The sequence below is a fragment of the Nelumbo lutea genome, chromosome 4 (genome assembly GCF_056320005.1).
Source record: "Nelumbo lutea isolate HS-2025 chromosome 4, American lotus-T2T, whole genome shotgun sequence".
In the NCBI taxonomy this organism is placed as follows: domain Eukaryota; kingdom Viridiplantae; phylum Streptophyta; class Magnoliopsida; order Proteales; family Nelumbonaceae; genus Nelumbo; species Nelumbo lutea.
Window position 1 is genome coordinate 6,495,254 of NC_142687.1, and position 12,917 is coordinate 6,508,170.

The window sequence follows — 12,917 nt, forward strand, 5'->3', positions numbered from 1 at the left end:
TATACCAAACACCACGAAAGTCACACTATCAGAAAGTACAAGACTTCACAAGTAGTCAAATCATTTTAAATATATTATATAAGAACTTAATAAATATTTTGATAGCTGTCTTAAAATTTTATTTAATTCATTTTAAGTATAGGCTGAAGGTATTTCATGAGACATATGTCACAAAAATTCGTGAGTGCTTATTCGGTGTATTTATATTGTGTGACCATCTATCCTAACTTGTTTTTCTCTAATGTCACATTTGCTTTTTGGAAAGTTATTTATATGGTTAAATACAATCTAAATTCATTTATTCATGTAATCCCTAAATAAGACAATACTGTTTTATCCATAAAAATCTTATTTTGTCTTATTTAAGTATTGACAATTCTCTCACATAAATCTGAAAAAAAAAATTATGGGCATTTTAGTATAAAAATCTATTATTAATAGGGGTAATTTTGTCTTATCCAAATATCGACAATTCCCCTACATAAAACTAAGAAAAGAATATGAATATCTTGATTAATGAAAACTAAAATCCCATTAATCAACTTTTCCCTCTCAAAATCCAAAAAAAACTGAAGTCCCCTAATTGAACATGCTTTTTCACTTGAACAAGTGCGTTATTTGTTTTGCGGCATGGACACGGTAGGAAAATCTTTCTCAATAGGGGCAGCCATTTTACTTGGGTCCCATTTGCAGGGCTAAAGTTTTAGTTGAGTTGCTTTGAAGAATTCCAAAGCCTAAATAGAGGAGAAACATGTACTCGGTGAACAATTGTCAACTTGGCTCTCTGAAATTTTCACGAAATATTGCTTCTAGGCCAAAGTCAACAACAACATGAAACCGATCGGGAGGGTTAGTTAGTGGCTTCTGGTTTTAGGAACTGGATCCAATCCAGGCAAATTTAGGTAATGTTCGGTGTAAATCCCGGAAAACCCAAAATAGCTATTTTACTGCCAAACCAAAATAAGGGTTTTCGCTGAAATGGTAATACAAGAGTTAACGTGGATGCAGTTATTACAGATGGCATTAGCATTCCACCATCACCGCACCATGACTAGTGTTAGTGGCTGGGAGCCGTTATTAGAGCGTTTAAAACGGTTGTTGCTCTCTGCATCGCGCTATGAGTGTTGACGCTCTGTAGCTTTAAGCTCCTGCGCCCAATTCAACTGATTATACACTTGCCATTTGTGGTTTGATTCAATTCGTTATGCCTAGCTGACCGCCCCCATTTTCGGTTTGTTGCGAACAAACTCCATTAGAAAACATAATCTGAAGTGGAAGAAGAAAGAAACATCAGATATGCTCAAAGTATTCAAGAAATATTTGTGTTGTAACATCGGATAAATCTTTATCTAATTTAAAACAACTCGATCCGCTGGTTTTGGTTACTGCTGTCCGATTCTCGAGGCCTTTTTCCATGATTTTGGGTATGTAAGGAAGGAAGGTCTCGTTCGTTTTTCAATTATTTCTTTTCCAACTTTGCATTCGTCCTTTGTTTCTGCATCGAAGTTGAACAGAAGGGTCTTTCATTTGAACAGAGCAACTCCAAAATGGCTTCTGCTTACAATAGATGGTCGAGGCCTGAAGTAATTCTTTTCTCTACTCTCTAGTCAATTCTAGTTAACGAACCTTATGATGGACACAGCACAATTTTTGTTGTTTGATTGTTTCTCTACTCTCTGGGTTTTTTCAGGGGTTGGGGGGTCGTTCCCAGTTCCCACTGTAGTTGTTCATGATCTGGGGTGATGGGATAAAATTCTGTTTACAATTAACTAATTATATGAAGATAAAGGATTATTTTTTTTAAAGATAAATCGTGTTGTTCATTTATTGGTGTGGGAATGGATGACCAAGAAGAGATGGAACTAATGTGTTTGGATGGTAACAGGTGTACCCATTGATGGTAGCACTTGGTGGTGTTGTTGGTCTCTGTGCCTTCCAACTGGTTCGGAATATCTGCTCCAACCCTGATGTGAGGTGAAGTTGTATTGCTATTGCGTTGTCATTTGTCAAAAATGGTTGTTGGAGTTGGAGTATTTACCTGCTGTGCCTGTGTTTTTATTGATTCAGACAAGATAGAATTTTGTTACAGGGTTAACAAACAGAAGAGAAGTGAAGGGGTGTTTGATAACTTTGAGGAGGGTAAGAATTATAAAGAACATAGCATCAGGAAGTTCCTCCGAAATAGACCTCCTGAAGTCATGCCGTCAGTCAACAAGTTCTTCTCGGAGCCCAAGGAGAAGCACAACTGAAACCGGACCATCTACCATTCTTCCATTCCATCTCGTACTGCTGCTGGGTTCTTTGATTCATTCTTCAGAATTCATTGATTATATATTTGTTTTTTATGACATCTATCTTTTTGTTGGGTTAGAAAACGGAGGGAGAAATTTTCGTTCCTGTCAATTGTTGTAAGTGGGCATTGTAAATTGGAAGTAGTTTGTATGCTTTTCAACCTCTTTCTCTTCGAGCAATAAAAGATTGAAAGTGTTTTTTAAGTTTTGATTTTGACTTCTGTTTTATTTTGGCAAAAAATCTGACGGTGGATGATAAAGCCACGCCACACATGAATCAGATCACAGAGACCTTTTAGGTGACGTGGGCGTATTTTCCACCAGCCGATGGTATTGTGCTCCTTCCTTGAAGGAGCAAAAGCGAAGTTGTGCACGTTAGGTGCTTCCGGAAGGAAAAGAAGGAAATTAATTGGTAGGGATTCCAGAAGTTCCGGAATTTGGTTTAGACTTTGAATGAAGAAATGAACAAACGTGTTCCTTCTGCTTTCCAAATTGCAATTATATCGTGACTCGTGAGAAAGGTTGGCAGGCGAGTTCCATCTTTTCGGCCAGTAAGTCGTCGAAGTGTATATAAATAGTGGTGGTCTTTCTAATATTGCTTTGCTTTTTGGTTTGGGGAAGGGATAGCTCTGAACTGTGGTATTGGGTTCTCTCGCGATGGCTTCTTCCACCATGAGTAGATGGTTGAGACCTGAGGTATCTTCTCTAGCCGTTTTTCTTTTTTGTTCTTTTTTGTTTTTTGGGCTCGCGAAAAGTAATTAAAATGGTAAAAAAAATCTGTATTTTGCTTCCTCTTCCTTCAGAATGCTTGCTACCCAACTTTCTCTTTCATTGTCTCTTCTTTCTCTTTTTTGTTTTCCTGCTGTTTTTCATTCATCATTCGAGATAGTAAAACATGGTAGATCCAGATTGGTCAATAGTCAACAGGCCGGTTAAATATTGAAACAGAGCAGGGTCCCAAGAGTTGCATGGTTTAACTCTTCCTAGAAGTGACACAGGATTGAGACCCCTGTCCTGATCTGATTGTTGGGCCACGCTGTCTAAATAGGAATATGTTTCACCAATTAGATGCATGTGCATTGTTAATTTTGTTTTGGGAATTATGCATTATTGGTGGGCACGTCTGATATTCTGATTTCAGAACCTGGTAGTGTTCTTTTTTTTTTCTTTCCCCAGATTTAAATGATCTTCTGGTGCATAAAATTTAGAAACCTTTGAGGAAAAAAAACTCAATCTATATGAAGTTAAATAACAGAAACCCAAATCAATCAATTCGAGTTGGCTTGCCATTTATGACAGATTATACTATGTACGACTGAGAATGGCTTTATATTCTGATTCTATGGAGGAACTTGACATTTGATTCTTAACATGAGTAATGTGAAGCTTGGGCCTTAGATTACAGTTTGTATAACTTGAGAAGAGAATTTATATTGTCTGTTAAAGTGGGATGAGATAGGGTTGCTTTCTTGTCATGTTGAAGTAATTAAATAATTCGGTGATAGCTTGAGACCAGAAGTCAGATTATTAGTTGGTTAAATGGGATAAAATAGTCTTACCCTGTTTGGCTTTCGGTGATGTATAGGTCTACCCACTCTTTGCAGCGGTCGGCACAGCTGTTGGTATTTGCGCAATGCAACTAGCAAGGAACATCTACACCAACCCTGATGTTAGGTATGCTTTGCCTCTTCCTAGATGGGCCATATCTTTGTTAGAGCTCAAGTCCAACTCTGGACACTTGGATTAAAACGCGGTCAATAGGTCGCAGACTGCATCATACCAAACCAATTGTATATTTGTATAGAGATAGAGTTATATGTCTTGACTATAATTACAATTGGGTTGGCATCGATTTTGACTGTTTTGAACTGTTCAAGATTTGAATCCACTATATATAAATTGCATATAAGATTATGTATATTTAGGTTTAGCACTATTTATTTGTACCAGTCGTAGATGAATTGATTAAACATACAAGAGAGGAGGTTCCATGGTGCCTGATGTTTATTGATCACATGATATTGATAGATGAAACTAGCGAAGGTTTAAATGCAAAATTAGGTTTACGGACAATTGCATTAGATACAAGAGTGTAAACCAGTCTTGAATAATGGAGAGAAAGACACGCAATCTCATTCATTTTGATGACTATTTAAACATAAATACAAGTGGAGCCACATGACCTATCTACCAGAGTGTTTGTTACAACCGACTTCTTCAGTCTTGGCTAACAAAGAGGTTTTAACACAAAACTAAAACAGAATATAAGCAATGTAAATTTAATAATAATAGGAATTCAAACCAGGATCCACTTAGGTTTGGAGATCAAGAGATAACTCAATGTAACCTTTTCCGTTACCTTAATTCAATGATTCATAACAAAGCAGAGAAATGTGTTAACAAATAAATAGGTTTAATGCCGACTTACAGGTTAAGAAAAATATGAGGCCCCGTTTGGTTCGCAGGAATAGGGGTCTGGAATCAGAATCGAAATGGTCTATTTTGATTCCAACTGTTTGGTTGGGCGGAATCGGAATCCCATTCCCATTCTTACTGGAATGGCATTCCCCCATTTGAGGGAATGGTCATTCCCTGCCCCTCCCTTGGGAATGAAATCCCATTCCTGCTGATTCTAATTCCCATTCTCATTCCTGTCTGAACCAAACAGACTATGGGAATAGACCATTCCGATTCCAATTCCAATTCCGGCTACAAACCAAACGGACCCTAAGTTTCAATTATAATGGGGTTTTATCATGTCAGACCTAATTGTCCCAATTGATAAGCTTTGTTATTCCATACCCTATATTGTCTGGTTTGGAACTGGTTTTGCACACCCTATCTTCAACTGAGAAAAGAAGAATTTCCGTTGATATGTAGTATAGGTGGTTTATTGGTCAGTGGTTAGTAATGGGGGTTGGGCATTACTTCGCTCCTACCATGGTTGGATGAAAGCATGCGACCACCTCTTGTTTTTTAACATTTAAACTGTAATCCTAAAACCTAAAATGCATTTGGTAGGACACATGTCCTCCAATCAGGTAAGAGCCAAAAATTTCCCATGATAGAGAAATTATATATGGTTCCAAGTCATTTGACCAACTGAATCAGTTGGTACCCTATAAAAGTACTTGAATTCATTTACTAAAATTTGAATTTGTTATCAGGGTTACCAAAGAGAACAGAGCCGCTGGAGTGCTTGACAATTTTAGTGAGGGTGAGAGATATGCAGAACATGGCCTCAGGAAATTCCTGCGTAACAGAGCTCCCGAAATCATGCCATCCGTCAACAAGTTCTTTTCAGATCCCAATTGAAAAAAAAAATGCTGATATTTGTTCTCATTTCTGCAACATATACCACTTGGATTTTATCCGGCTGCACAATGTGTTAGAAACAGAGAAAGTTGGGCAGAGGAGCATTTCTTTCTTTTTTCTTTTGGTTGTTGAAAGAATATTATAAAGTAGCTGTACAATGCAAGTTATTGATGTATGACTTCCTATCTTATTTATATTAAATTTCAATAATTGGTTTTGTATGGTATTATTTCATTTGTGTTATAATTTTAGATGGGTTTGCATTTGAAATGCCTAATCCATGATGGTTTTGACTAAAATTCTTAATAGGAAAAAATATGTTATTATGAGAATGAACCAACGAGCATGTTGGGGCCTCACAATCTTCAGTTTTTTTTTTTCTTTTTCTGATAATAATAAACATAATTATCCATGACAAAAAAGTGTATAGAAAGGGCGGAGCTCAGAATGTATAGACAAGTTGTTTAGGAAACTGGAAACCATGTCACCAGTTACAGAATTTACATTTTACATTTTATTGCCATGCTTGTTGGCATTCTTGGGACAATGATAAAGGTTTATGCTATCTCAACCTTTCGGAGTCATTTTCTTTGTGGTATATGGATAAACAGGAATGAGTTTTTGTGCATGGTCTCCATCCTTGATCTTCTGAAACTGGATTTACTGATGATTGCTCTGGGATGGCCTCATCAAGAACTCCATTACCAACTTCGAGAATGCAGATGAGTCATTTTTCAGTAACTGAGTTGGGGAGTCATACTCTACAATTTTTCCTGTATCAGCACACCACAAAAAATGTTAATCACAATTATCCCTGAGTTGGGCAGGTTGGATTGGATTTAAAGATCTTGGGTCCAAGGTCCAAGCTTGGCCCAACACAAGGTCAGTGTTAGAATAGTAAAAAATATTCCTTCTCTATTTGTGGGTTTCTTAGCTATTATACCTTCATCAAGAACAAGGACCAGATCATTGTCTGTCACAGTGGGTATTCGGTGGGCAATGGTGATGACTGTGCAACTGCTTGTATCTTCTCTTATTGTTTTCTGAATCACATTATCTGTTTCTGTATCCACCGAAGCCGTAGCCTCATCCAATACCAGAATCCTTCTTTTCTTTAGTAACACCCTAGCCAGGCAAACAAGCTGCCTCTGCCCCACACTCCAATTTCCACCATCGTCTGCAACTGAATCATTCCAACATTTTAGGGAAAAAAACACCAATCTTGGCTCTTGGGAACACTTCAGGTAGACAGTCTATGATCCATCTTCAATGAATTAACAGCAAAAGAATATAAACCACATAATATTTATTCATTAATTAGAACTGATACCTGGTGCATCAAGAAGCCTTTGATCTTGCCTTGCTATCTCCCCAAGACGACATTTATCTAGAGCCTGAAATCTCAAAGGGTTTCAATTGGAGCTTGACTAATCATTCCATCCAAATAAATAAACACGATTTACAAGTTTTTACCTCCCAGATTTCTGGATCCGAATGTTGCTGTAGAGGATCCAGATTAGTTCTGATTGTTCCTTGAAACAGTGTTGGATCTTGTGGAATTATACTCAACCTAGACCTCAAATCTTGCAAACCAACCTTACAAATATCTACTCCATCAATCAGGATGCTTCCTTCTGAGGGCTCCATCACCCTGAAAAGAGCTTGGATAAGAGTTGATTTGCCACTGCCTGTCCTGCCAACAACTCCAATCTTCTTCTCTCCTGGGAATCTGCAGTTGATCCCTTTGAGAATCATGGGGAGTGCAGGGCTGTATTGAACATGGAGGTTTTGGAATTCAATGGTTCCACTGTTTGGCCATTCAGGTGCTGGTCTACAATCTTCAATCACTAGTGGTGCCTCGCTTGGTATTTTAGAGAACTGAAGAATTCTCTCAACTGAGATCATCTTATTCTCAACATTACACAGGTTCCATATGACCCAAGCTTGTATAACATTGAGGTTCAAACCATAGGTAACTGCCAGTCCTGCCAAGCCTGGAATACATCCTCATTAGTGCTACAATTTAGATTGATCAATATCATATTAATGGATTTGAAGAACAAGAAACTTAAGGTGCCCATCATGGACACCACAAGGATGGTTTACTGATAAGAACTATCATACAAATGGTGCACATGCAGGGCAATTGCTCCCAGTACCCACCTACTCTCTCAACCAGGAATATCTACTGAAAATGATCGACTACGTGTGGTTGATCATGATAGATAATCTCTTGCTTTCTGTTAAAATTTTGAAACATGTTTTCCCACATGTGAGGAAGTTGGTGGGTTGCAACCCTTGCATGTGCCCATGAATACCACTTAATATGGGACAGAGAGGCAGGAGCTTACTTGGGTTAATGGCTGCCTTTGGTAAGCTCACTAAGATTATTAGAACAAGGAAGAATCCCAGGTTGAAAAGGAAGTTGATTCGAACAGATAGCCATTCCATTGTGGCAGAATTATGGATGGAGAGGCTAGAGAAATCATCAATCAAGCTTAGGTTTTTGGCAAGAAAGCTATCTTCCTGATTGAAGCTGCGGATAGTTGCTGCCCCGGCAATTGTCTCTGTGAAGTGGTGGAGGATTGGAGCTATTCTGCTTGCAACCATCCTAGCTAGTTCTCTGGCGGTGGAGATGTAGTAAGCCTGCAGACAAATTAGGGATACTTTGGAGATTAGTCTTTGAAATAGGGATTTCGTTGAACAGGTCAAATCTGCCAATAGCAAAACAGTTTATTATGGCAGGTAATGAACAGAGAAGTGAAATTGGCTAGTAAATGGGTCCTACTTTCAGAATCTCCTGGAGCAGAAGCCAACCTCCTGAATGATACTAGCCATGCAATAAAGTGATTCTTGACCAACTGATTATTATATTCCTTTGATTATTCAACACAATGAAGGTATTGAATAGTTTAGGGAGATATATTGGTGCAGTAACTTGAATCTCTTCTATAAGAGTAAAATGTCCAATTATTAGATTAAAATATGTTAAAATGCCACAGACGTTCAAGGGGGGGATTAGTTTTCTTGCCTGATACCATGCAGAGATTGCAATGATGACAAGGAAAAGAAGGAGCACTGGCCAGGCAACATAAGACATTAGGAATATAATACTTAAGAGCTGAATAACCGCAAACACTAATCCAGCTAGTCTGTAGGGAATGTCTGTATCCACTGTGCTCTGATCTGTAGAAGACTGCAATAAAAGACAAACAAATTGAGTAGTTATTACAAGGTGAATGTTTATGTACTATAATTGCCTCCTTCCCCACCAATTAGAGAAAAGAAAAGGAGCTTGAAATTATCCAAAGAACTGACCCTGTTGAGAATTCGGCTGGTATGAGTGGTGTCAAAGAAGGAAATCGGTGCCCGAAAGATGGAAGTGATCATATCCAGGTACAGATTCTGAGCAGTCGTGATGGCAACAGTTGAGAGCAAGACTGCCCTTCCCAAGATGAAGAGGGAGCTCCCGCCAGACAGCAAGGTGAACATTCCTATCAACTTCTCCTTGCTCACCTTACCTTCCTCTTCAGTTTCCCAAGCAATCCAGTAATTGCTGCCTATCTGTAATCCCTGAAAGAGAACATGGAAGAGAATAACCACTGGAACTAGAGCTCCTTTGTATGCAGAAGTCACAAACTTTGAGTAAACCCCCCATTGCACTCGACCAGATTCAGTTTCATCTTGATGAGTTCTTTCTGTCAACTTGCTATTGCCTTTGGAATCATTCAATTTTTTCTCTGTGACCTCATGATTTCTGTGCTGGGCTCCAGAGGTTAGAGAACTGTGTGTTTGGGGTGGGCTCACTTGGCATAGAAATTGGCTATGGGCTGCCATCTGTCTGACAAGCTCACCATCTGGATCTGCAATCAAATCCTTGTATTTTCCATGCTGAACAATGTTCCCATCTTTCAGTACCTATGGAGAATGTTAATTAACAAAAGAAAAGAAAGGAAAGGAATAAGAAAAAAATCTGGTTCTACTGTCAAATAAATTATAATATTGCCTGCAGTCTATAAGAAGATGCAGCTTACCAGAACAAGATCCGAAGCATCCAAAAATTCCAATTGATGAGTGACATAAATGACAGTTTTCCGTGACAGTAATCGCAGTAAACATTCCTGTACAAAAGCTTGTAAGTTTTAACAAACTTTTATCCATCAATCCTACAATGGGGAATGAGGACTACGGACCTGTTTTCAAATGCTTCATGATGTAAATTCAATTTATCTGAGAAGATTACAGTGTGTTGTTTTACCTTGAAGAGATGTGCTCTTGTATGTGCATCCACTGCGCTGAAAGGATCATCAAGCAAATAGACGTCGGAACTGCTGTAGATTGCCCGAGCCAGCTGAATCCTCTGCTTCTGCCCCCCACTCAGGTTAATTCCTCTTTCTCCCACTACACACAGATCTCCATTAGCCCACAACTTAATATCCGTATTTAATGCACAACCTTCCAAGACGTCCTCGTAGAAACTCATCTTCATTTCCTTACCGAACAAAACATTTTCTCTAATTGTACCCGTCTGAATCCAAGCACTCTGTGGGACGTAAGCTTTGGACCCGTATACCTTGATTTCCGCTCCTGAAGTTTTCGGGATCTCTCCAAGTATGCTACACAGTAAGCTCGACTTACCTGACCCTACTGACCCACAAATGGCAACCTTATCACCTTTCAAGATTTTAATCTTATCAGGGATTCTGATCGTGGGTTTATTTACGTCCGAGTTACTTGTTTCCCAAGTGTATTCGCCCACCTCGATCTCAATTGCCACATCACATGCTTTTGCATTATAATTAGCTATGAGTTCCGTCTGTTCTTCTTGGCCAATGAAATCTTGGATTCGATCAATTGAGACTTTGGTCTGAGCAATTGTGGAAATTAGCTCTGGGAGATTGTAGATGGGTTCCTGTAGAATCCGAAAAGTTGCTAGAGCGGAGAGAACTGTACCGGATGTTAAAGGAGTCTTAACAATAATGCAAACACCAAATGTGATGACTGAGACCAAAGTCGGTGAAGCCCAGAAGAGAAAAGCAATTGCTGAGCGTGTATACAGACATCTCTCCAACCAGTTTCTCTCTACTTCTCTAAGCTTGAGGAGTTTCTTCAAATAGGTGCTTTCCCACGAGTGCAGTTTCAAGACTCTAATGCTCCTCAATGTTTCAGAGGTAGCTTTGATTCTCGTGTCCTTAGCTTCCATGATCTTGGAGTAGAGTCCTTCTTGCAAAGTAGCCAATGGAGTGTTGCTCACCATCACCAGGATTGTGGTGAGAAGTGCAGCAAAAGAGGGGGCCCAGCCAAGGTTTCTGCACAAGATGATTAGAGCGAGAAAGACCTGGATAGGAAGCAACCACACTCCATGAACATACCAAAAGAAGTCACCAACCTTCTCAGTGTCCACATTGATTAAATTTACAAATTTTCCATTACTTGGGCCAACGTATTTGATTGAGAGGGATTTCTGATAAATTAATGCCATGAGAGCTGCCCTGACTCGGGATCCAATCAGTCTTGCACCAAAGTACCATTGTCTCTGTGAAAGAGATTCAACTGTCTTTGCAGAAAAGAAAATAAATGCAAGACACAGTCCGTAGAGGTGGCTGGAGCCATCACGTTTTTGTGCTAAGAAATTGACAAAATTCGTGATTAGATAGGGACCCATGTAAGAAGCAATTGTGTTCATGCCTGAAAGGAAAGAAATGCGCCAAACTCGTTAGTTCGTAAAATGCTTAAAAACTGTTTTATTAATATATATATATATATATATATATATATATATATATATATATATATATATATATATAAAGACTAATTAAGCTAATAAATTAAGCCATGAAAAACCAGTTTGTCATACCTGCAAAAAGTGCATTTATCGCTAGAGGTTTCCAGCTAGCACGGATTGTAGCTTTGGGAAGAAAGCAAGCTCTGGTTTTCTGTAGTCGAAGTGATTCTTGTAGCAAGAAAGAGGAATTTTGTGCTGTTTCGGATTCAGGAACAGAAGGAATGTGGGACAGTTGAAGCTTTTGAGTTTGGCTCTTCTCAAACAGAGGGTTTAGCCACCGGAAAGTTAACCGGCTCCAAATCCCAGCGTTGGCTAAAGTGAAAGCGTCTCCGAAAACATGATCGTCCTCTCTTTGAAGTAGTGGGCGTTCGAGCTCTTGGGGTCCTTTCCCATGGCCGGAACGGAACGCGCTGATACAGAGCAGTATGGAGAAGGGAAAGGAAGCGATATCTGCCATATTTACCTCCGGGACAAAATCAGGCAATGCTGTGGATTTGTAATGAGACAGGAGGTAGACGACAACAGAGAAAGCATTGCGAACGCTAGTGAAGATCCACCAGAAAATAAGGACCAAAGGCCAGCTCTTCTCTTCTGCTTTGCCTGTTCCATTCTTTGAGTAGACTGCAAATGAAGTCACTAAAATCCAAGCTGTTGCCTCTAAAACAGACTCCATGGAGATAGCTTTGAGCTTCCAAATGTCATAAAAACAAAAACCCAGATAGCAAACCGAGATTAAAACGTTCAAAAGAAAAACCATCTTCGTAGCAACTGTAAACTTTCTTTTTGTACTTCCTTGCTCTGACGATTCATTTCCTGCATCTCTCCTTTTTCTATGTATCAAAACTTCTACCAGAAACCACGTTAGAAATAGTGAGAAACCAACTGCAGTTATGACCTTTAAAGAGTACCCCATCAAAGCTAACAGTTGAAGACAGAAAAAAAAAAAAAAAAAAAAAAAAAAAACCTATGTTCAATTAACTAACATAAAATTAACCTAAGAAATCCGGGGAAGAAAACAAAAGGTGGAAAGCTACAGAGCAGAAAAATTTTGCCACCTCCTGAAACATGCGGAAAAGGTCTAGATGAAGCCCAGTTCAGATAAGAGAACAATAAAGAATGAAGAACAAAAGACATAATGGATAGGCAAAACGGAATTCTAGTACATAAACACCATGAACTAGAACAGAATTCTTCAGAAAATCCTCAGTTCGATTATCGACCTGTAACAGTAGGGAGAGAAGCACGTGGCTCTGAGACGTGATGATGAAGAGGTATCTCTTAGATCTCTTGATTCATTTAAATAAGAGAATTAGAGAACACACCTTCACCACGTGACGATTTCTGTCAATCCATGCTACAGTGTATATACGATAAGTATCATATGCGTATGTAGTTTAATCGATTTATGTACGAGTGTAAATAGAATCTCAACAGTTACGCGACAGTTGATCTCTGCACCTGTAGTTATTAATGAGACGAATCCAAACTGTCAAATCTGTGGTCTAGAATGGCTTCATCGATGTCTT

At 38.9% G+C, this 12,917-nt stretch overlaps 2 protein-coding genes across 4 annotated transcripts; one reads left to right on the forward strand and one right to left on the reverse strand.

The window, feature by feature from the left end:
* Nucleotides 1–991: 991 nt before the first annotated feature.
* LOC148853612 (uncharacterized) lies at nt 992–5,835 on the forward strand. Of its 3 annotated transcripts, XR_016112702.1 has the most exons (6): nt 992–1,424; nt 1,536–1,583; nt 1,886–1,974; nt 2,090–2,987; nt 3,877–3,965; nt 5,459–5,835. XR_016112702.1 is itself a non-coding variant. In XM_088983516.1 (3 exons), exons 1-3 carry the CDS (start codon nt 2,949–2,951, stop codon nt 5,604–5,606), a joined length of 276 nt encoding a protein of 91 aa, XP_088839642.1. In that variant the 5' UTR covers nt 2,553–2,948; the 3' UTR covers nt 5,607–5,835. The 3 variants fall into 3 exon arrangements, 1 of the variants encoding a protein (XP_088839642.1); XR_016112703.1 differs by lacking the exon at nt 992–1,424 and having other exon boundaries at nt 1,440–1,583; XM_088983516.1 differs by lacking the exons at nt 992–1,424; nt 1,536–1,583; nt 1,886–1,974 and having other exon boundaries at nt 2,553–2,987.
* Nucleotides 5,836–6,031: 196 nt separating this feature from the next.
* Nucleotides 6,032–12,662, reverse strand: LOC148853613 (putative ABC transporter C family member 15). Its single transcript, XM_088983514.1, has 10 exons — nt 11,464–12,662; nt 9,865–11,294; nt 9,641–9,727; nt 8,925–9,524; nt 8,638–8,802; nt 7,958–8,252; nt 7,080–7,600; nt 6,937–7,000; nt 6,550–6,789; nt 6,032–6,379 (listed from the first exon to the last, which is right to left on the reverse strand). Exons 1-10 carry the CDS (start codon nt 12,302–12,304, stop codon nt 6,267–6,269), a joined length of 4,356 nt encoding a protein of 1,451 aa, XP_088839640.1. The 5' UTR covers nt 12,305–12,662; the 3' UTR covers nt 6,032–6,266.
* Nucleotides 12,663–12,917: the final 255 nt, after the last annotated feature.

What these genes read in the sequence shown, in the direction of transcription:
- LOC148853612 (XM_088983516.1), top strand. Translation starts at nt 2,949, where the DNA reads ATGGCTTCTTCCACCATGAGTAGATGGTTGAGACCTGAG. An exon ending in GTAGATGGTTGAGACCTGAG is followed by an intron (nt 2,988 to 3,876) that starts GTATCTTCTCTA and finishes GGTGATGTATAG; the next exon opens with GTCTACCCACTCTTTGCAGC. An exon ending in TACACCAACCCTGATGTTAG is followed by an intron (nt 3,966 to 5,458) that starts GTATGCTTTGCC and finishes ATTTGTTATCAG; the next exon opens with GGTTACCAAAGAGAACAGAG.
- LOC148853613 (XM_088983514.1), bottom strand. Translation starts at nt 12,304, where the DNA reads ATGGGGTACTCTTTAAAGGTCATAACTGCAGTTGGTTTCTCACTATTT. An exon ending in CAATCTCTGCATGGTATCAG is followed by an intron (nt 8,253 to 8,637) that starts GCAAGAAAACTA and finishes ATTTGTCTGCAG; the next exon opens with GCTTACTACATCTCCACCGC. An exon ending in CGGATCCAGAAATCTGGGAG is followed by an intron (nt 7,001 to 7,079) that starts GTAAAAACTTGT and finishes TTGAGATTTCAG; the next exon opens with GCTCTAGATAAATGTCGTCT.